General features: G+C 35.6%; 1 protein-coding gene across 3 annotated transcripts in view; it reads right to left on the bottom strand.

The window, feature by feature from the left end:
* The window catches only part of MSRB3 (methionine sulfoxide reductase B3), a 172,698-nt gene that overhangs the window by 114,016 nt on the left and 33,974 nt on the right, over positions 1–24,708 (bottom strand). For all 3 annotated transcript variants that reach the window (XM_061130715.1, XM_061130708.1, XM_061130722.1), the window contains 3 exons: positions 24,378–24,504; positions 5,214–5,322; positions 3,511–3,588 (listed from right to left, as the gene is read on the bottom strand). In XM_061130715.1, coding sequence (XP_060986698.1) covers positions 3,511–3,588; positions 5,214–5,322; positions 24,378–24,453 — 263 coding nt within the window. In that variant the 5' untranslated portion in view covers positions 24,454–24,504. The remainder of the gene's footprint in view (positions 1–3,510; positions 3,589–5,213; positions 5,323–24,377; positions 24,505–24,708) is intronic.

The raw sequence follows: 24,708 nt of genomic DNA on the forward strand, positions 1-24,708 counted from the left end.
CCGTCAGCCCCTGGCAACGGGGGCAGTTTGCAAGGGAAGCTTTCCCTTGAGGTCTATCTCAGCCCTCGGGGTCATGGTCACTTCCTGTATTTGCTGTCTCTATATTCTTCAGAATTTCTATTTGCTTCTTACCTACCAATCCCTCATCACCACTGTCCTCTGTCACAGATAGTCACTCTTTGCATTAGACTTTCCTGTTCAAATTATTGTGTGGCTTCTGTATCCAGATTGGGTGCTGACTGATACACACTTCCTCATACATTTTAAGGTGATGGCTAAAATTTCTTACCAAGAAGTTAAATAATTGAAAAAAGATAAATTATCTGGTGTTCTGAATATAGATATTCTTAAAATATATTTTTGTCAAAACCTTAAGAGTGATGTATCTTGATCAATTAATGAATGGAGAAGACTACTGTACAACCTTATTGCAAAGCAGTCCTCACTGTCTCAAGTAAATCGGATTTATTTCCCGTACACACATACATACACAAAGACTTTCACCTAAAAGTTTTGAACAAATATATCAATACATGTTTTCATGACACACATCTCACTTATGACTGGTAGAACATGGATAGACAGATAGACAGATGGAGCGATAGATAAGCAGACAGCTGGCAGACAGACAGACTATCTCCAAGATGAAATACTGTTTCAACATAGGTAATGTGTGCACTTTCTGTGTACATATATTCATATTTCAGTTTTGATGCAACAGTTGTCTTCAAAAATAAACATAAAAATGGAGCCCAGACTGGCAGACAAGAGCAAAATCTTGATATAGTCTTTCAGACACAAGAAAGCAGAGCAATTCAAGATGCCCAGATGTTAACCTGGGAAGACTCATGTAAGTGAAAGACCAACCACAAAGTGATGGATAACGACTGCTCAAAACGAGGATCCATGCTGATGGAGCACTAAGTTTGCTGGAGATGCTGAATAAAGCCCTGGACCTGAGTGATCTCAGTCAGACCCCACGATGCCCCTTCGTGGGAGGTGTTACTACTCTTCCTATTTCACAAATGAGGAAACCTAGGTTTGGAGAACTAGATTTACATACCCTGCTGCATCTCCTTGATTTAAGAAACAGAACACTTAACCTCAAAGAGGCTCATGGGTGCAGGGAGACTTTCTTAAAATACCAAAGTTTGAGATGACCCAGTTTCACTTGGTGAATTTCCTAATACAGACATGATTTTAAAATCAGTTCTAATATTGTAGATGGCTAAAAATAAGCAAGTTTAAAATGACTACTTGCAATAGACCTGTATTACATAATAAGTTGTTGATGACACAAACACAGAAGCACTAATTGTTGGGGTTACAACTTAAAGGCATATATACATATATCTGAATATATTTGTATAAATGAATCACTTTACTGTATACCTGAAACTAACATAACATAAATCAACTATACTTCAATTAAAAAAAAATAAAATAAAAACTTAAGGACATATAGAAAAAAAAAAAAGAAATACTGTTTCAATACTTTTTTTTTTTTTTTTTTTACCAGTTCAATACTTTTCAATGGTTTTTTTTTGGCCTTGCTTTCACGGGTCTCTCCAGAAGTAATGCATTCCTGAACTGTCCTTTTGCTCAATGCCTTAGAGATTTTTACCGTGTGATAATAAATCATAGTAAGCACTGGGATGGGTGGAAGGCATTGCCATCTTTTGTGAAGTGGGAGAAGGGGAACCATGACAGAGGAGACCGAAGGACGAGGTGGCAGACCACAGGCTCCCTCAGTAACAGACAGCAGCTTCAGGAAAAGGCTTGCATAGGGGCTGAGGGCCAGAAAATTGCTTCCCTCAAAGCTGTTCATGCCCTGTGGACACCCAGGGTACAAGTTTTCCAGGATGAAGAAAGCAGCGCCAGACCAAAGAACTACTGCATTCTACACTGCAGAGAGAGATACTGTTCCCCCAAAACTGACAAGAAACCAAGCGGAAGAAGTTCAGCATTTTTTTTTCATGTAATGCAGACTAAAAATATTAAATTATATTCCATAAAAATTTAGAAACGAAAAGCTTTCCTTACAAGAATGCTAAAGTTTTCTTTAGAGTCAATATCACATCAAATATGAAACTCCTGAACCCCACCAGTACCTATGGTTGGATAAGGGTCTTGCTTTTACTATTTGTGACTCAAGATGTCACATGGCGTAAATCCTTCATTTACAGTGGCTCTGTTTCTTATTTAAAACAGTAAGTTTTCCTTAGATCCACTACTTCACTGAATCATATAATAGGGAAAGAAATGAAGAATCTTAAACAAAAGCAAAGGAGATGTGGCCAATTTTTACCATTTGGGATATTAACAAGCTTAACATAGCTCGGCAACTATCTTAAGTGCTATATCAACTATTATGACACAAACTAAAGGTGCTGAAATATAAAGACATGTGTTTTCTGAGAGGAAATGGGTGACAATTTGAAGGGCTGGTATTTTTAACAGAATGAATAAATACGTAAGAATTCAGAACAGATTCTCAACCAACACTAATGTGCAATAAGGTTTATGCAAGTTAAGAAAGGTTTTAAACTTTTAAAATTTTTTTTCAAGGAAACTGTTTCCTGTTACTTCTGGAAAATCTGTAAATGCTAGTGTTTTCAAAAGGAAACATTTGTGAGGAGATATTAAGTATGTTTTACAAGCTACACGTATCAGATTCTTGTTCGTGCATTTCCCCTAAGAAATTTGTAATTCTGTTTTAAATAAATGACACTTACTCTCAATTAAAGTTTCTGTCTTTTTATTCCCCTAAATCAGCATCCCCACGGGGAGTATGGGGCTCCTAGGATTTTTTCGACCTAAATAAATACATTTTTAATAAAGAGTTTTCTTTCTTGGATAAGATCCATAATCTCTAGAATACAATGTCTGACTTAACTATTCCATTAAAAAAAATCTATGTACTACCTGTTTTATAGTAATCTATTGGGATCTTTAAAATAAAAGATTTTCGATCAACGCAAAACTTTAAACTCTGAGTATGCAATTTACTTATGTATGTATAAATATTTGTTATAATTCCCACTTGACTTTCAATAAAGGTATTGCCCTTCACTGCAGGAGTATGAATAATCCACTTGGTGCATATTATTCAATCTGAAGGATGCACATAAAGAACTTCCATTATGGTCCAATAAATAAATTTAGGGCCATCACTTGGTAATAGAAAAATCAATAAATATAGACATTTTTATGTTCACCAAAATCTCTTTCATAGCTCTGCTAAGCACCTTGGTTACTGAGATGACCAAGTTAATGCTAGGTATTTTAAAGATTCAAGTAACAAGAACTCAGCCAGTCTACCAAACTGGTAATTTATTGTGAAAGCCAATAGTTACTTTTGTTTTGTGGTGGGGGCGGGGGGGGGGGGCCGGGAGTAGAAACATTAGAAATAAGAAAATTTAGGAATGGGAAGATCTAATGTGGACAGGCAAAATCAAGTTTGTTACCATCTGTGATTTGCTCACATCCTTAGGTTTTTAATATACTTACTTAAACAATGGAGTTCCACAAACAACACATTTGTATATTCCAGGATCTTTGTGATGTGTATATTCTCCTTCGAAGGCACTGATACGGAATAAACAGAGCATAAAAAAAAAATGAAACAAAGTTAGCATTATCTCTTAAAGAACGTATTTGCTTAAAATATATTTCTCTAATAAATCTTTCAAGGGCTTTTTGTCTTAAAATGAGAACAGACCAAACATATGGAAATCTGAACATTACTAATATATTTCAAATCTGTATAATAAAATGTGCATATAACGACTCCAAACTAATGCAGGTTAAATTTTTTAAAAAATCAAGCCGTCTAGTTATGTAATGCCTAGAAATTTTTTTTTCCTATTAAAAAAAAAAAAAAAGCTTGTAGTTCAGATTCACAGAGAGAAACATTATTACATGATATTTCTGCTCCTCTACAGTGTCCAAGAATGTATACCAGAAAATACAGAAGGGTCCAACACTTCAAGTGGAAGGAGTCTTATTTTCTGGTTTGAAAAGGAATATTGCAGCTTTAAGGGAATATTTTTCTAAGTTAACAATCTTAAAGGCTAGGAGGTCATTCAGCTAATACAAATCAGCTGTGCTAGGCCCAACAAAAAGTCTATGTGCTCTACAGCTTGTTTTTATTATCCTTTCACCCTCTTTATGAGGTCCAATTTTTTTATAAACAGAATTTTTAAGAATGACCTAATCTCTAGTTGTTTGTGTGCATTAAATCATTTTGCTAGTCATGTACACAACAGGACAAGTAGACGTCTCGGGCCGAGACCCAAGTCCATCTCTAGCTCCTTGTTGGGGTGAGGGTGGACTTTGTCAGAGATTCAACATTTGTTCAAGTCAGTAAACAGTATATACGGTGACAGGAAGAGAGTGTTGCCTATTAACAAAGACCCCATGTGTGGCAAAGAGCTCTTTCAGTTCATGAATGAAAACAAGAAGTTACATCATTAATAAATTTGGATCAGAGGTAAGTTACGGCCTTATGCCAAGCTCCATGGTATAAATTAGACAACAAAATGGTCGGACTCTGGCAAGTTACCTTTGAGCTGGAATCAGCTGAGAGAGACTTTATTCACCAAAAACAGTCTTGGAAGTGAACAAACTCTTTTTTCAGGACTTAGGGCGAACTTCCAAGGACCAAAGCCATGTGAGGGCAGTTATTGAAAATTTTTGACATTCCAACCACAAATGAGCCAATAAATACTTTCTCCACATGTGCTTCAAAAAGAAATTGGAGTGGGGTAGAAAGGAACTAAATTATGCTACCTTCTTTTTGCAGCCAAAACATCTATACTTACAATGGCCACCTTCAAATTTTCAGCATCCTGGCAAAGTGCCATTCCCTCATGGTTTTGCTTACTGTGATGTCTTCCCAAAAAATGTACCTAAATCGCTATTACTTCCACACATTTTGTAGTAAACTAAAAACAGGCCCTGAACAAAAGCCTTGTGACTTTACAAAAGATAGAGTGTTCATTAAATGGGGGAAAGAATAAATAAAACTTAGTCTTAATCTAAACAATACTATTTTCAACCTTTTCAAGGATACTAATTTGCAGACTTTAGCAAATAAGTGCAGAATCCTTTAAATTAAATGGCAACGGAGAGGACTCAAAGGTTGGAGCAGGGGCACAGAGGATGAAGAAAACTAGCTCTTGCCTAATAACTTTTTCGTAAGCTCACCTTACCTTTCGGTCCCTTTCTCCTGAGTGACATGGTATTGCAGGGGTGTTAGCCGCTTCCTCAGTTCCTCCTGGGAAAAGACCACCTTACAGTTCCTTTTATCCCTGCATGACCCTGGAAAGAGGAGGAGAAGGAGAAGGAGGAGTTTTAGCTTCAATCCTAAATAACCGCTTTGGCTGACCGCCACAGCACAGCTTCTGCCGTCACTTGTCAATGACCAGAGCAGTCCCTAACACACTCGACAAACTTACCTGAACTGCAGTTATTTCTCTCAATTTAAAAAGAAAGGTGCTCAAGATTCAAGTGATTCCACTGGTGTGCTGATGATGTGCTATAGCCAAAGCTGCTAGCACAAGACAGTAAAAACCCACTGAACATTCACAAGATGGGAACACATCCTTTATGTCTTCCAAGACCTTGAATGTTTTTTACAAACAAATTCAAAACACATAACTATAAGCATTTCTGCTGTATATATAAGATGATGGGCATATTATGTTAAACAGTAACTCTCCATTCAATTAGTAGAAGAGCTTGAAACCTTCCTCATTCAATTTCCATCCTGAGTGATTTAAATACTATCCTAGTTATTTACTGAACCTGAGAGATGCATTTTTCCACAACTAGGAACTGCTATTCTTTGTGATTCTGTTGGGTCTTCCCCAGTGGCTCAGCAGTAAAGAATCTGCTGGAATGCAGGAAACATAGGAGACGCGAGTTCGATCCCTGAGTTGGGAATATCCCCTGGAGAAGGGAAGGGGGGAAGGGCTACCCACTCCAGTATTCTTCCTGAAAAATTCCATGGACAGAGAAGCCTGGCGGGCTACAGTCCACAGGGTTGCAAAGAGTCGGAACAACTGAAGCAAGTGAGCAGGGCACAGTAATTCTGGCAGAGGCCTCACTGGGTTCTGAAGAGTCCTTTAAAATAAATATCTCTTGCAAGACTGTATCTTACCGTGTTTCAATGGGCAAGAAACGTGTAACAGACTCCAGGAGAAGGCATGTATACTAATGTAGTTTCAAGAAGTTCCAAAAAAAGAGTGAGAAAAATAAGGAGGGTGGGAAAGACAAAGAAAAGTGAATGGGATTTTATTTACAGACCTACATTTTCCTTTTGTAAAGTATACCTAGGAAGACTTCACTGATTAAATGTATTTCAATGGTAAAATAATTTTAATGTGATTCTAATAACAATGTTAGCTTTTATTTCAACTTATATAGTCTGCAGTAAAATGTCCAGACAACACCTGCTTATATGTGTTATTCTGTCTTACCTGAACAAATGACTGAAGAGAAATACAATCAGTCCTCTGTATCTGCGGGTTCCACAACTATATACTCAACCAAACAGGATGGAAAATATTCACCACCCGCCTAAAATTCCAGAAAGTTCCAAAATGCAAACCTAGAGTTTGCCATGCTAAAGCAACTATTTATGCAGCATTTACATTGTATTAGGTATCATTACAAGCAATCTAAAGATGATTTAAAGTATAAAGGAAGATGTACATAGGTTATATGTACATACTATGCCAATTTATATAAGGAACCTGAGCATCCTCAGATTTTGGTAACTGCAATCCCCCATGAATGCTGAGGGATACCTGTAACTACAGACATGGCAACCCTTACTCAATGCAGCAAAGTTGCTTTTCTTTGCTTTTGCATCACAGCGTGAAAGAGGCATGCAGATGGCCCTACGTGCAAAAATTTCTTTACCATGTTTCGAAGTTACTATGAGAAAGCTTGCTTAAGTTTCCAGAATAGTAAAAACTTCTTTGGAAACCTAAAAGAAACATGATTGAGGAGTAGAAATGCTTCCTACTCCTTTTACTTTAAGGCACCTACTGTCATAGTATATGAGATCACTGGAATTATAACAAGAGAAACACAACTAACCACTGACTCTGACTCTGGGGCTGAAGAGGGATATCAGCTTCCAGAATCAGGGCCACCAGGACAGAGTGACTGATTCTCTGAGGAAATATGGAGGCAGAAAAAGAGCAGAGCAGAGCCAAACGGAAAAGCACACCTTTGAGCAGGCCTGTGGGTTGTCAACCAGCACCTCTTCTGACCTTCCACAAAGCGTGGCTGGTGCTGCTCTGGCCTGAAAAGAGCCACAGGAATGAACAGCCGCCATGTCACTCACCTCGCTGGACCCCATATTACACCAGGCTTTACCCAAATACCTACTACTTACACTTTTTATATCTTCTAAGAGACAGAGAGAAATGTTTCCCTGAGAAATGTCTGTCCGATCAGAACAAGCCTCTCCACAGCTTGAAAGCAGAACTGGCTGTGAGAGTTGAGTCTCCGCTCAATTCGCTACAGACATCTTAAGAGGTGTTGTTTTGTTTCTGTTTCTTTATATGTTGGACGGGTTGTATCTTTGTTGATTTTGTCCAGAAAAATTCATTAATTGCAAACCTAATATGATAAAAATATCTTGGTTAAAATTATTCTTTCCAGTGGCACAGATAATTCAACTCTGTACAGTTAAACAATTCTGAAACAATTCTGTCCAAAATATTTTTGTTAATATATGTTCATTCATACAAAAAGACCAATTGTGTTCCCAAAGTTGAGAGAACTAAGCTACCCATCTGTATGTCATTTAGTACAAGAGAAGCAACTGCAGGTTTAAATTACATGGTATTGGATTGCAATTTCCTAACATTGGATGCTTTTCTGCTTTTTTACCTTGAGTCATTTACTAAGGAGTGTTCATAAAAAGTAGCTTAAAGCACAGATGCTTGCAAATCATTTAGGCAAAGATGTTTCTCTCTTTTCCATTCTCCTTCTCTCCAAAAATCTCTCTTTTCTGAAGAAAAAGAATAAAACTGTTGGTCAGTATTGACGAACCATGTCAAGTTTTTGTACAAGGAGAAAAGGTAAAATTGAAAACATCTGATTGAAGTAAATAATACAAACATAAAAGCTTTGCTGGTGAATGAAGGGTATTGAAAAGACTTTATTTCATAGATTAGAAATTACTTTTGATCTAAACATTCTTAAAAACAGATTGTTTTCCACTATGAACCATCTCATTAGTCGTGCTACAGAGACCTCGTTTTAATGGCAAGCTTTGAAAGCGTACTGCTGTATTCTTTTGTTAGGCTCCGTCTTATTTGGGGGGGGGGGGCGGCGGGGGTAAAGATTTCATTCCAGCTTTCTTTGTTTGTCTTTCAAGAACCACTAAAGCAGCATTCACACAAATTTTGTAGGAATGTGCCCTATGTCATAGCCTACAAATTATTTGGTTTTGGTGCACTTAAAGGTCATCTTCCAAATTAACAAAATTTTCCTACATCCTGGCTTTTCAACCTTAAATATAAATATTGTTTCCTAACTGTAAGTGAGGTTTGTTCTTTAAGAAATGCTAGTGTTTATTTAAAGTTGTCAAACTTTGTACATTTTTATTCTTTGGTCATACTATGTTCTCAAAATAATTAGGCTTTTAAAGTGTGCCTAATAGCAAAAGGAAGTGTGTGTGGACTAGAAACTATTGTGATTTAATATGAAACAATGAGAAGTTAGTCAAATTTTAATAAATTTCTTGCCACATAGTTTAATAATAATATGCTTTCCTGGACAGTTGAAAGCTATACTCTTACATTAGCTCTCCTAGCATCATAAACAAAACCTGGCATATATAAACACAGAAAGGCTTCACTTTTGTCTCTAATTTTCCTTCTCCCTATCAGACTCACTTTTCTAAAGTCGTGTGGTGCCACTGTTAATTTCGAAGAAATCATTTCATTTTGAAATTCTAGAATAATTCATTGGATGGTTTCCCTTTACTATCTTCACTCAGGTACTGTAATTTTCTTATTACACAGGGTAATTTGACATTAGTATTATATGACATCTGTTCAATGACCCCTAAATTGACTTAGAAGTATGTGAGGAAAAGACTTTTCTCTTTATTTAAATGCTTAATAGAGTACTTTGAAGCCACGAGTGTGTGTGTATACACAGACAACACGCAGCATAACTGAACGGGTAACATTGCTGCCTTGGTATCTAATCACAACACCGTGCCTTACGGAGTAAGCTTGGTGTCTATCAGATCCACCCTGAACCCAATCAAAGGGCATTTATTTGCTAAAATACGCCCACAGTCTCTTTGTATATCAAAGCTTGTTCCATATTGTTGCCTCGAATCCAGTATTGTCTTGAATTGGAGTTCACTTTCTGCCTCTGTCTGCTTCCTAGTCATGGGACCTTAGACAAATGGGTCTCTCTCTACGTACCACCACCCTCAGAAGTCTGCTATGAGAATCACAGTTAGCAGTTAACTAACACTGTCTAAACAAATACAGTATTAAATTATCATTTTTATTACAGGGAATTCTGAAGTTAAAACTGTACTTTAGAAGATAACCAGATCAGGTATTTCAGTGTGCTGAAATATTTTATTGATAATTATTTTTCTAAAATAATTCTCTTGGGATAGTATTTTCCTCACAAGTTCTCTTTAAAAATGATTCAAACAAGAACTGGAAGAAGAAAAGAAAATTAAAATTTGAGTAACTACTCTGTGCCAGACATATTTCTAGGCACTTTCTCATAACTACATTTAATCCTCTCAATAATTCTAGGAGGTAGATGTCATGTCCATTTTACGGATACAGAAACTGAGGTTCAGAGAGGTTATAACATAACTTAAAAAGGACAAACAGTAAAAAAGATATACTGACTCAAATCTCAGGCTGTCAGAGTGCAAAACCCATAGAAAAATTAAGCTACAAATTTCTTATTTCTTCCTAAATTATATGATAACTTTCAACTTGAAAACTGTCACTAACAACTAAAGATAACAAGAGAGGAAAGTAATGATCACTGTAGTACATCCAGAAAGTAAAAACATTTGTCTATTAGCCAATATCTGTTTTACCTGGGTTCACTCCTTCAGCAGAGGGTCAGTGACAAGGTTCAAATGGGATTCTCACAATGTCTATAAAATGTTGAAAGGCTTTTAAAATTCTTGTTAAGAAGTAAATCAAATCTGTAACCTAAATCTTAGGGCACTTTTAAGTCATAAATCTTATATTTCAGTGTGAAAAATCAAAACAAAACAAAATCTTAAGATCGCATAATTTTAATTTTGATCCTAGGATCAGAAAAAAATAAAACTATTATTTTCCCAATATAGTAAGTGAATTAGAGATGATAAGACTATCTTATTTTCCTTTGAGTAAAGCTCATGTTGAAATATCTTGCCACTGTATTTAAAAATGGTATATTTCAATTTTCACTACAAATTACAATTTTTAGTCGGTTATTAGTCTGTCATTTTGGAAAGTTAAGGAAACTTTTATCCCAGATGTAGTAGTATTAGGAATTTCTAAATAAGTGTGCATTTAAATGCCACATCTAGCCCATTTTTACAATAGAATATAAAATTGTGTACCATGAACCATTTTTCCTTGTGTTTTGTTTTGCATTCTAGTAATTTAATAAAGGTTTTTTTTTAAAAATGCATAACACAAGAAAGAAAAGCTCCATGCTTGTAGAAGAATACTCAATTCTTTTGATTTTTTTCTTTCAGCATAGACCTATACAGGAAAAACATACCTGAGATGAACATACCATCTAAGCCATCATTACACTGGCTTCAGATCTGGGGTTTCCATGAAACTAGGGCTGCAGGGCTTACTTTGAGAACCACCGATACGTTTTTCTGACTGGTTTTTTAAGTCATCAAAATTGTTGAGTGTTTACAGAGTACTTGGCTAAGTAAAATATTCATTCATTCAACAATTACTTACTGGGCACCTACTCATGTGTACTCAGTCGTAACTGACTCTGCCACTCTATGGACTGTAGCTCGCCAGGTACCTCTGTCCATGGGATTCTCCAGGCAACAGTACTGGAGTGGGGTGCCATTTCCTTCTCCAGGGGATCTTCCCGACTTAGGGATGGACACTGTGTCTCCTGACTTGGCAGGTAGATTCTTTACCCCTGTCCCACCTGGGAAGCCCTGAGCACCTACTGTCTTCTGGCATTATTCTAAGTCCTTAAGACATATCTGTGAGCAAAATCAAGACCCTTTCAGGGAGCTGCCATCCCAGCAGGGGTAGAAAACAGATAAAGCACAACGAAAATAAATACGAAAATTATTATATAGCCTCTCAGAAGGTGGTAAGTATACAGGATGGGGGAAAAGGGTAGAACTGAGCCGGGCAGAGAAGACTGGGAGTGCTGGAAGTAAGGGCTATAACCTTAAACAGAAAGGTCAAGGTGAGCCTCACAGAGGTGACATTTGAGCACAGCCCTGGAGGAGGAGAAGCTGGCTGTGCTACCGTCTGAAGGAAGAGCTTCCCGGACACCCGGGGGAAACAGCCAATGTGAGAGACGGTTGCTGCTGTTCACTCAGTCATGTCCAACTCTTTGTGACTCCGGGGACTGCAGCATGCCAGGCCTCCCTGCCCCTCACCATCTGTAAGATAGGTAAGAGATGAATACACTAAAAAGTTCCTAGTCCAGTGGTACAGATGGAGACTAGTAACTATAACACAAATACTAAAACTTGAATGTGAATAGGGTAGATCAATCACTCAGTTGTGTCCGACTCTGCGACCCCATGGACTGCAACACCCCAGGCTTCCCTGTCTATCACTAACTCCCGGAGTTTACTCAAGCTCATGTCCATTGAGTCAATGATGCCATCCAACCATCTCATCCTCTGTCATCCCCTTCTCTTCCCGCCTCCAATCTTTCCCAGCATCAGGGTCTTTTCAAATGAGTCATTTTTTCGCATCAGGTGGCCAAAATGTAGATTAGCAACAACAACAAAAAGAATATACTTTTATATCTGGAAATTTACAATTGCAATATTTTAGGACAGACATTGTCTGACATGACCTTTCTTTCTTCCAAGTGAAATCCTTTTAGCCAAAGGCTATACTCAGAATAGCTCTCAGAGAGTATTTGGTTGAACGCTGAACACAGACTCAGAGGCAAACACAGCCTCTGCTAGTTTGCCTCTGTGTACTTAATGTCATCCCTTTCAGACTATCGATCATCACTCCCAACCTGGAGTCATGTGCAAGACACTCAGTAGGTGTTCTTTGGTGATGAATTTTTGACAGGCCTAGAGAACAAAATCCTTTGGCCAAACAATTACCCTTAGGAAACATTTCAATAAATCTCCCCTTCAAAGTAATCTTGTAGGTGGTAGCAGGAAACATCCATAACTAAAGAAAGTATAAAATTAGTACCTTGACTTAGTTTTCATTTTTTAAAAACATTCTTAATTTTTACACTTAGTTTCAGTTTAATTTTGTTGGTCTGCCACGTCCTACATATGACACAAAGAAAACAAAAAAACCTTCTAGGCCATAGGATCAGAAGGTAAAGATCTTTTTCTTTTCTATATGTGAGAAAAGGCATATCTTTATTTCTCATAGTAGTAATCGCATTTCATGCCTTCTTGCTGTTTTTCTATTATACTTCACATAAGACGGTTCTACAGATCAGTTTCAGCTCTGTTCTACTGATGCATGCACAGAGTTCTAATTAACATCAATGGACATTATAAGCACGCCAAGGCAACACAGCATTTTAAACTTCTTGAATTAAACAAGACCATATGTTTTAGTGGTGCATAGTTGAATGATAAAATTGGTCTTCTGGTTTCTATACTGAAGGTTTGAATAGATAAACTAAGAAAATATTTTTAAGGAAGTTTTCCTTCCAAGTCTACATATCCCTATAAATTCATCCGTACTCTGATCTTTCATCTGAATATCCTCAGTACTAGTGTATTTACTCTGCAGGGTACAATTTACATGAGCTAATAAAATATTTTGCAATTATTCTCAAATATCTTCAGTTGTTTCTGCTTTATCTTCCCAGATTATAAATTCTTTGAACACATAAACTGTTGAGCCTAATATTAATTCATACTTTCTGCAACTATTTATTAAACATCTACAGTGAAGCAAGAACTGTGATGAGCACTGGAAAATTAAAAATGAGGAAGTCAAGGTTGCTGCCCTTAGGGGAACACATACTGTAGCAGTAAAGATAAGAAAAACAATCAATACAATGTGCAGTCTTATAGGAAAAATATATGTAAAGTTTTGTGTCAAGAGAGTTAACAAAGAAGACATTAATACTGTTAAACTTTGCCCACCAACATAGACTAGGTCCGATTATAACTGGGATATAGAAAACTCACATTATTTGTAGAAACAGCATCTACAGGGTCAGTGGGCCAAAGAAGATTCAAGTAGGGAAGAGAACTCTATGTAAACAAGCTGATACATGTAGTGTGATCAAATACATACAATGTCAAGATGGTAATCAGAGTCTTTCATGTCAGTGGGATGAGCTAATTTAACAAAGTAAAATAGCCAGAATAAAATGTAGATTCTGATTTGGAAGAGGAAAAATTCGGCGGCAGAGAAATAAGGCAGTTTTTAAATTAAAAGGGAAATATGTCAAAGTTTTCTCACTGCAAGTCAATAAAATGTAGATTCTGATCTGGAAGAGGAAAAATTGGGCACCAGAGAAATAAGGCAGTTTTAAAAGGGAAATATGTCAATGTTTTCTCACTGCAAGTCAATAGGAGTAAATAAATGTACCTCCCACAACATCTAAAGTCTATTAATATGATTTCAAATTCTAGCCTTTAATAGTAAATAATCTGTAAGGCTGCATGATGTTCTTGAGAGGAGACAGTGGAGAGCTTTACCACTACATTTATCCGATGATACATTAACCTGAATGAATTCTGTAAAATACAAACCACATTTTACATTTCTATCCTTTACTTGCAGGTTACAAAGTTTTAATTGTTGAATTCATGTGTAGTAATCATTTTATCACTGTTCACTAAGTGTATTAAAACAAACTAAAGAGTACTTATCAGTTCTTCCAAATGTAATGCCAATACCAAGAACAATGACTTTTGTATTAATGTGGACCTTGAAGACTAGAGTTCAGGGAAATATTTCAAACATGTGTTGATCCAGAAAGCGTTTTCCTACTTGCAAAGCATCTGAGTAAAAAGAGAATTTTGAAAGGCACTGCCATCATCAAGTGACAATAGTGGAAGAGAAAGTTACTTAACTTCAAGTCTAACTGATTGCAAGTGAAACGTCTGACAAAGTTAGCGTTCCCTGGTTTTAATATTTTTTTCCAGTATGGGTCTTCAGTAGAACATCATAGCCAGTATAGAAAAAAAAATTAAAAACAGACAGGCTCATTTCCATTCTACATTTCACATGCAATCAAAAAGACTTGCAAAAAATAGCTCTCTCTCCCATCCTCCCTCACCGTCTTGGGAGCACAGACCGAACGGGGAAGACGAGAAGTAACCACCCCCAAAAAGGACGGAGAGGAGCCCTCTCTTAGATTACCATGCAGAATTTCATTTCCATGTAACATCAAGTATACCTTTTTACAAAGAAACTAAAATCTACACTGTCTAAGAGCTCAGCTTTGTAAATGTCTAAAATTACATTATCACCCAAATCAAATTTAAAATCTAAATTAATTAAGCTCAATGGATAGTTAAGTCTGCAACTGTCACTCAATGAACAGCTAAATCTGAGTCTAGCTATACATGTATACAGTCCAGAAAAATCTAAGAGGTTCTGGAGAAAAAAAAAAAAGTCAAAAAATTTACAGTTTTCATTATCAGCCAGATAACTAAGGTAAAGGCATAAGACTTCTTCTGAATTATTCAATATATCCTTAAGGGATAGGGGGATGATTTCAATAATCTTTGCAACCCAGAACCTTACACTGTGCCCAGAGAAGAGTAAGTACTAAATAAGTGCCTGTTGTACTTAAATATTTATTCAACTCTCCATTTTAATTATTGCTATTTAAATTTTCTTCCTAAAGATGTTTTCTAAATGACAGCTCTGGCTGTTTCTTAGAAGTTAGTTTAAAAACTGAAATAATATTTGCTCAATAAACCAATGAAATTTTTTAAAAAATAAATTGTGAACTAAATTTTTTCTTAATTACCACTCTGAATCTTTTATTACCTCTCTAGAGTTCCACTCTCAAGTCTTTTATTATGGCTAGTATTCCATTAATTCTCTGGATTTAAGACGCTGAGATTACTTAATCCAGCATTCCGCAAAACATATCATGTGAAACACTGGCTCTGAAAAAAAAAAAAACAAATGCTTACAGGTAGTTCCTGTTGGGGGGTGAGAGAAGTTTCCACAGTCAAACCAGATTAGGAAAATCTAGGTTACAATGAAGAGTTCGTCCAGACTTTCTTATGCCAGCGTCCATTACTGAATATGTGGTATTTTGACACACCATTATTTTACGCTCCACTAGAAAGGTAGAAAAGAGCTGTCAATCACACCAGAGCAATACTTCCTTATCAAAATGATTTGTATCCTGCATCCTCATTACCAAGATGAGGAAATGTGAAAACAGGTCATCTTAGATATGGTAGCATGCAGTTTCTCCATATGATGATGGAATCAGTTTTATTGGCTATTTGTAGAACAAGTGTTCATAATTTGGGAATTGATAAACTTCTAGTCCAAAGCCCTCATGAGGAAGAAAACCAAGGCCCAAAGATGTTGTATGACCTAGTCACACACCTGGTTAACGAGAGCGAGCTCCTGTCTGCAGCTTTCCTCCTTTAATTTATTCATTCATTATATTCCTCTCTTGAACCAAAGCTCTGTTGTACATTAACATGCCCATCTTTCACTAACCTATGTGCCCACAGTCTATTTCCACTCTCCACACCGCCACCCTCTCCTCTTACAATCTCCTGCTAATTATAACTCCATCTACTGCATTCCTTCAATATCTTCCAGAAGAACTGTCACTGCTTCAAATCCTAATCTAAGAAGTTCATCAGCCATTCTGGGCAAAAAGACGCACAATGCTTTTCCTATTTCTTCTACTCCTTCCTTCAGTAGTAAAGCAAAGGAGGAAATGTTTATATAAAATCATAAAAACATGAAGTATATAACTCCCTTTATTCTATAGATAACAAAATTTGGGCCCAAAGTAGCCATCTTTCCAAGAATGTATATTCCTTAAAAACAGAGCTCACATTACTTACTATGTGGCATTATTTTGATACATAAGATGATGCTACTTATTCATCACCATTCATTCATTCAACAAATATTTATTGAGTACCTATTCAATAAGTGACAGATGACAGAAGTCTAATTGCTGAGACGACACAGTGAACTAAACACACAAAAAAAATCTCTACCTTGCCAGAGCTTACTATACAGGAACCACGGGTTTTCCTGTAATAGAAATAGATTTTGATGATCAAACCTATCAACTTTCCCAGACTTATTTGATGTCCCACCCCTGCCTTTTTATATTTTTCCAGTTTATTCTCCCTTATAGCCAGGGATTAAAGTTGCACAGAATGAATTTCTGGGAAATGTCAAGTAACGTTAACACTTGAGGGTAATATCTAATTGTGAACAATTTGACAAGAATGTATTTCATTCTAAGTTTACAGATGAGGAATAGGAATAAAAGGTACAAAACAGATTCTGGGGCCAGAAGGCAAGTTGGTGGTAAAAACAAACTAGTAAATGCAGATTATGCTTCCAAACTCATTCTTCATCAACACCAAAAACAGGATAGCAAACTCAGAAACTTGCTGTGATGTTATCTAAAATTTGCATAAGAAATATTGATCAAAATGGAATATACTATGAACAGCTGTACCATTCTGTAAGCCACTATGCATTTCTGTAACAAAACTTAACCTTGAAAACTATAGCTATAAAATTTGGGGTTTTATTTGCTTGCTTTAAAATTTAAGTAATCTCGGAAGTTAGATTAGCAGTACATTCTTAATTTGCAATTATGTGGTTGAATACAATAAATATATCTACTGTTGAAGGAAACGCTTACGATAGTAGTAACTGAATAAATTTAAATTCTATAAATGTATATCTCTTAAAAGTCACCTAAATAACTGATATCTTTGTCATTTCATGGTAATTTTTATAACATGCATTCTAAAGTGACTACAACAATTGCAAATATACTAAATGTAAAAAAAGAGAGAGAGAGAAAAACCAAGAGAATTAAAATAAACAGGGATTTTAAATGCAAAGGCACAAAAATTGAGATAATTTGCCACTGCATCTCAATAAAATCTATTCAAAGCATTTTAAATTAAAATATATCTAGCAGAAGCAACCATGAGAGATTCAATCTCTAAATAAAATGTTTAGGATGAAGCTATAAAACTAGAAAAGACTGACGATGAAAATTCATCAAATATCTAGCCATGTATTAGTAACGCCTTGTGAACTGTCATTCACATCCCATTCTTCATTAAACACGTATTTGCTGAAAACAAGCAAAAGATGGCTTGTTTTAATAAATTTTTCTATGATCTGTTGGGTAAATTTTTGTGAACATGTTTAGATAAACATCTAATAATTCTACCTATATGATTCCCAAAAGTCCGTGTTGTCTCAATAAACTAACTGTAACATTATCATTTGTTTTCAGAACTTAAAATATTTCATATTCAGTGGTCATTGTTAATCAGAGAATTTCTCAAACAAAATTAAAACTCTTTTGTGTTCATGCCTATCTTATCTCTGTTGACACTAGATTTTGTTAGGTATTTTATAATTATTAATGTAGGTGAAGAATTTATTCTATATTTAACAAAAAATTAACAAATTCCACATTTAACAAACCATATGCCCAACACCTTATTCATACATATGCATTTATTGTTCTATAGCAATTTGGCCTCATGCACAAATGATTTTTAAAACTCATCTAATAATTAGATGCTGTGCAGCAACATTTGAACATTAACTCATACTTTATTATATCACAGAGTTATTAAAACACTTTGTTTTAGTAAAGAATATAGCTGTATTCAAGTCCTCATCAACATTTTAAATATAATTTTTCTTAGCTTCCAAAAATATTTTCATTCATGCAAGAAAGGACTCATGCTTAACAGTCAACATGTTAAATTAATAACATTTTCAAGATTCTATAAAAACTCAAAACATAGCAAAACAAAATGTGAAATTTTCTTTAATTCTTGGGTGGTCTGCTGAAGAAAATTTAGCTACATATAAAACCGTAAATTACTGTTAAATCAGCTATTTGGATACAAGATAAGTTAATTTATGAAAACGTGTTTTAGTTTATAGAAAGTCTACACATGAAAGACAATTTCGATGAGATGTCCAAGCACAAGGGAGTTGGAAGCCTGTTGAAAATGGAAAAAGGTTTTGCACTCTACAAATATTGTTTGAACATAATATAAGCAGAAAAAATTTGTGGTTTGTAAATCCATGTGTTCTTAACTGAATATTTTTAACATACTTTTGTTTAAGTTTTCACAACGCACCTATGTGCTAATGATATCAATACCCTTTCAAGCTATGAAAGAATGTAAACCTAGTGCCATCTACTGGGAAAAGTGGATACGTTTCAATCAATTAATTGCAAATTTTGTGAATTAGGGGAGCTGAAATCTGAATGTCTTTTTTTTTTTTTTTTAAAGAACTCTTTGTTTCTTTAAAAAAAAAAAAAAAAAAGCCCTCCACAAGGCACTTTCAATTTAATCAAATTAAATTAGGTAAGATGAACATGTAAGAATGTGAAGCCAGAGAATAGAGAACATTAAACTGAACTTGTGGGAGAAAATTTCACTGGTGACATCAATATAGAAATTGGAAATAATGCGTTCTGATTAGAGTTTTTGTATTGGTTTCAAGTGTATCTTTTAGAAGACAGGTTCTGAATCTGTGGTCAAAGAGCCCTGAATTACAAGTATCAGAGTATCTAATAAAAAAAAAAATCTTGACACTGGATGGAAACTTGCATAGGTGCACATATGTTTCTTCTAGGTGCACATATGTTTCTTTTCTTCTGGAGAAGAAAAGTCATAACTTTAATTTAAAAAAAAAAATTTTTTTAGATTAAAGATGGTTCATGTTTTCATAATCCAAAATGGTTAAAAAATAAAAATAATACAGAAAGCCAATCTATTCGGTAGGTGAGTAGGACACCACTGATTTCAATTATTTCTTTATAGTAAATACAAAGACACCATCACATGCTGTTAATGAAACACTACCAGCTCAGCCCTGAACAACAGGACTTCTTACTTAAGGATATTGCTTTGGTGCGTATATGTAGCACTTCCTCCTTACAAATGCAGAACTTAAAGCCCAACAGACAGTATTGATTCATTCCAGAGAAAATCGACCAAAAGAACCAGAGTTCTTACTTCTCAAGGTATTTGTTGTTGTTGTTGTTTATTTGCTAACTCGTGTATGACACTTTTGCAACCCCATGGACTGTAGGCTATAATATGTACTTATTATATTACAGGTTATAATACGTACTTATTCATAATATGTATAATTTGTACTTATAATACGTACTTATTCCCTTCCTCAAACAGTTTATCACCAAAACTCAAATTGCTGGAGAGAAAAAGTAAAAGAAATTTTGGATTATATAGTTTGAATCTGTGTTACCATTTTTTATTATTATTTGTTGGCTACAATGTGATTTATACCTAAGAAATCTACCATATTGTATTAATGCAATAAAGTGAGAAAAGAGAAATTGGTTTTTTTACAATATTTTCAAAAGGCACCCAAACTATGAACTTTAATTTAACCTTCCCATTAGATTTATTTGAGGCCGAAAAGAGTCTCAGATAAATTTGTCCTCTCTGTTATAGCTATCACTTCACCTACATGTAAACTTTCCAAATGTTTATTCATTCATTTAACAAATATTTATTAAGTGCCAGGCACTGTGCTAAGCTCTGGAGCCACAGGCCCCTGGTTCTTGGAGATCCCTACTTAACCAAATGATAGTTCTACTTACAAACACCATTTGCAAAGTATCTGTATTTAAGACTTCTAATTTCTACATTAGAATATTATGACATAACTTTAAAAACTGCATAAACTGCCATGTGGCTGTTCAATTCATGGACTGTTAAACATGCCAGTAAAGTCTATAAGAGTAGCAACCACATATTACGTGTATGATGTAGAAAAGCACAATTTATCACTGTAATTAGTACTACTTAGACAAATACTCTCACTGGGCTGAAAACTACCATGATATCTAGTCTAAGTTACAATTAGACTTAATTTTTATCAAGCACTGAAACTATGTGTAAAATTGTGCTTCCTAACCCTTCCTAAGATAACCCCTTCAGTCCTGAGTTAGAGGCGAGGAATTCTAATGTTCAAACATGGAAAATATTTCTGTCCTCCCACCACAACCAGGCAGATTTTTCTGTAAATTCCCAGCCATTAATTAGTACCGACTCTTAAGATCTGATTAACCCAAAGCCAAGTAAAAACAATGACAGTTCATAAAATCACAGAATTTCAAAACTGAAAAGATTTTCTAATTTAAATTTCTCATTTTAAAAATAAAGAGACTGAGATCTGTTTACTGGTATGTTCAAGGTCACACAAGTTAATGACAGAGCTGCGGTTCGTTCTCTGACTCCTATTCCAGTGCTCTTTTTCAATACATAAAAGAAACTGTTATAGGAAATTAAGAAGAGCTCTGAGAGAAAAAAAAAAAATTACCTTTAATTATAAACATGAGCAAACCATAACTCAGATGCACTTAATAAGCTCTAAATTGAAATTATGTCTATTTAAAAATAAAAAGAAAAGGAAGTCAAAGCCGAAAAATGATAGATCAGCCTTCTGGGATGTGGCCTTCATACAGGCCAATCCAGTTATAATCAACTTTGTAAGAGCCTGCTCCAATTATTTTTCAGTTCTGGAATTATTTCGTATTGAATAATACCTAAAATTAGTAGGGTACTGGCTAGGGAGCAGAAATCTTTTTGATTTACAGAGATTTTTGTTGTAATGGGTTTTGACCAGGGAACAGTAAATTAAAGCAAGACGTCAAACTTTTACCTTAATTTCCTATATCTCCAAATTTGGCCTCTTCCCTCTCTACTTGAATAAAGTGATGAAGGCTAGAATTCCCATTTCGATTTCATTTTTCTTTTTCAAAATTTAAATAGTTTGTTTCACATTATTGTTGAACTTAGCAGTGTCTTCAACATATCTACTTTTCTAAGAGTAAAATTCTGTGAATTTGAGCAGACTCTGGGAGATAGTGAAGGACAGGGAAGCCTAGCATGCTGCAGGCGATGGGGTCGCAAAGAGTCAGACATGACTGAACAACAACAAAAGTAAAATTCTGTTAGAGAAATGGACGGTAATAAAGATTTTGCTGACACTGAAGCTATAAAATATGTGTACACTGGAAATTTCATAACACTTTAAAAAGTACAAGGTCCCTGAATGGCTAAGCAATTATGGAATACTACTCCACCAATTCATTTATCAAAGTAAAATAGGTTTACAAGCCCTAAGCAAAAAAGACCGAGTCCATCTGAGCATCCATTAGTACTAGATAGGAAGAATAAAAGAAATGTGTTGTATATCTATAGGACTTGAATTCTGGTTCAGTGGGATGTATGAGTAAAATAAAGAGATCAAAACAACAAACTGAGATGGTTATTTCTCAAATATAAAGTGCATGTGTGGCTCCGATTAAAGTAAAAAGAGTTAAGTGCAATATGGGATGTATTGAAATGTTTTTTAAAGTCTATTTTACTAGAAAAATCGAAAAAATATATATCTATATTGATACAGATGTCTACAGTGACCTAGTGAACATTTATATACAGTGCTTACTATATGTCAGCCACTATTGTAAGCATTTTTCACATCCTAAGCTATTTTGTTCTCACGGCAACCCTTCCAGGTGAGTACTATTATCATTCCCATTTTACAAACAAGGAAGTCAAGGCACGCAGCCAGTTAAGTGGCAAAGCTAGAATTTAGATGTGTGGAATTCCAGAATTTGTGTGCTTAAGCATTGTGCTATAATGGTTACTTCTTAAAAGCTATCAATCTTTGTTGAATTTATCTTTGAATCATGTGGATATCAAAATTTAAAGACACATATTTTGATTAAACAATTTCATTATGAAACCTCTTAACTCTACAATTGTCATATCTCGAGTGATACCATGTTAATTAATAAGTTTCCGTAAATGCTGAGCCTCCTTGGTGTATGACAAATTAACGTTGTAAGAATCATGCTAGTGCTTTCACACCTGGGGTTTTCTCCTGGTGGAAAACATGGCTACATATTAGTTAAATAACTTGCCTACTCCAATTATTATGTGCATGCGTGCTCAGTTACTCAGTTGAGTCTGACTCTTTGTGACCCCCACGGACTGTAGCCCACCAGAGGTCTGTCCACGGGATTCCCCAGGCAAGAATACTGGAGCAGGTTGCCATTTCCTCCTCCAGGGGATCTTCCCGACCCAGGAATTATTATACATAGTTCAGAGTTATGGAAAAGTTTCACATCGCACAGAAACTACACTGGTTGATGCTCTCCCTCCAGCTTACATACAGTAAAAGAAGTAAAACTTGTCAGTTCTATAACTTGAATTTTTCTCTTATCCATCCCCCTTCTTTCCACACCTGCTGTAATAATCATTGTTAAGGCTCTGCATGCTCCATGAGTCCCTCCGGCCTCAAGCTCTCCCAACATACTCAGAGGCAGCAGTGCAAGAACATGGCAGGTTGGGAAGCAAAGGTGTCAGAAGAGTCGTCACGGACTCCAAGCATCAAGCTTTACTGACCTCTCAACTCAAACAGACGCAAAAGCTATTTTTTGAAATGGACAGTGTTTACTATTCAAGTATAGCTTCAAGACAAAAGCCTTATCCTCACTTCTAATTAAGCTGCCATCTCAACCTTCTCTTAGAAACATCTGGAACCAGCACTGACCTTCCAGCATACTAAATCAATAAACCTTATAAATGCAAACCAAGTCATTTTACTCCCCCTTCACCCCTCCCCTAAGATATAAAATTTTTTAAACATCATATAAGGCACTTTATGATTTGTCTACCTTTTTTTCTTATCTCTTCTAACTTGCCCTCACCCACCGAAGCAAGCCACATTAAATAACTTGTATTTCTCTGAACATACTTTGGCTTTTCAGGTCTTCATGTATTTCCTACACTACTTCACATGTCAGAAAAGTCCTTCGCCCTCCTTGGACATCTGGCTAACTCTTGCTCATAGTTTGAGATTCAACTTAAGCACTATATCCTACATGAAGCCTTCCTTAAACTTCAGAGACCTTCCCTCCCTTCCAAAAATGTCTTCGCCTAAGCAAAGAGCTAGGACCATCCTCTGCATTCCCCTAACATCTGAGGCATAAATACTTTAGTCTTATCACCACATGGTTCAATGGTCTTTACACAGTTTCAGCTCTTTGCTTGTTAAAGAAATTGGCTTGATCTTATTTATCATTGTATCCTCACTGCTTCACACAATGCCTGGCACTCATAGTTAATATTCAATGAATATTTAATGAGTTAGAATGAAATTCTCTATATAATACAGTAATGGAGAAAACTAAAAGAAAATAAAAGTAATATTGATAATAATGTTCACAGAAAATATCTGGCCATGTGATTTTCATAACAAAATTAAAATGTTAAACACAGGCAAATAGTAAAATTTTGGACTTTTATGTCTCTCTTGTTTAAATGCTTAAAATCACATTTTAAAAAAGACTGGGTGGTGGTTCTAATTTAAGAACCAGTTAACACATGCTATAGTAATTCTCTTTATTTGGTCATTGTTAAATAGAACATCTTTTCTTTGCAAGTACAATAACTAACTTTATTACATTAAAGTTGCTCATTTTAATTTTTTTTCTTTCCTAAAGGAATGGCCACATGTGGAAATGGAAAGCATTTTCATTATCCTTTAACAAGATGAATGTCCTATTTTGTGTGATTTGGGGCAGTTTCTTATCAAGACTGCCAGCCTCTTATGGACATTATGATTTTCAGATGTGTAGTGCGCATTAAAGAATAAGAAGATATCATGAAATATTAGTGACAATTATATACTAAGCAAGGAAACTGGACAACGTTTCCAAGGGTTGTAAGGATTGTGGAAATGAATGTTACTCAAAGTAGAGTGGTGATTTATAACCAATTTCCGTCTTCAAATTAGGACCCAAGCAAAAGAAAACGAAATGGAGCAGAGCATTGTGGTGTATCATCTCCTGCAGCAGAAACACCCCCGCCCCGGAGCAGCGCCCTCACTTGTTACAGCACAAGAAGCAGCCACCTGAGGGAAGCCCACAGGCTCGCAGGGCGACTGGCGGGCTCTTTGTCACCAAATGCAGCAGGTTGAATGCAGACATCACTGTGATATCTTCACCAACAAAACGAGAGGCAAAGAACAGGGGCAAGAGCTGAGTAGGAGAAAAAAAGAAAACAAAAACAAATTAAAACATCACAAATGTTAAACACGTTCACTGCACAGTTGATGGTTACGGTTTTATCCGGAACTGAACACACACACACAGTGCTAATAAATTGCAAATGCCTATTTTTCCGATGGTGAGCTTACTTTCAACCCAGGCGTATTTATATCTTATGAATAAAATACACACTAT

The sequence above is a fragment of the Dama dama genome, chromosome 3 (genome assembly GCF_033118175.1).
Source record: "Dama dama isolate Ldn47 chromosome 3, ASM3311817v1, whole genome shotgun sequence".
Lineage (NCBI taxonomy): Eukaryota > Metazoa > Chordata > Mammalia > Artiodactyla > Cervidae > Dama > Dama dama.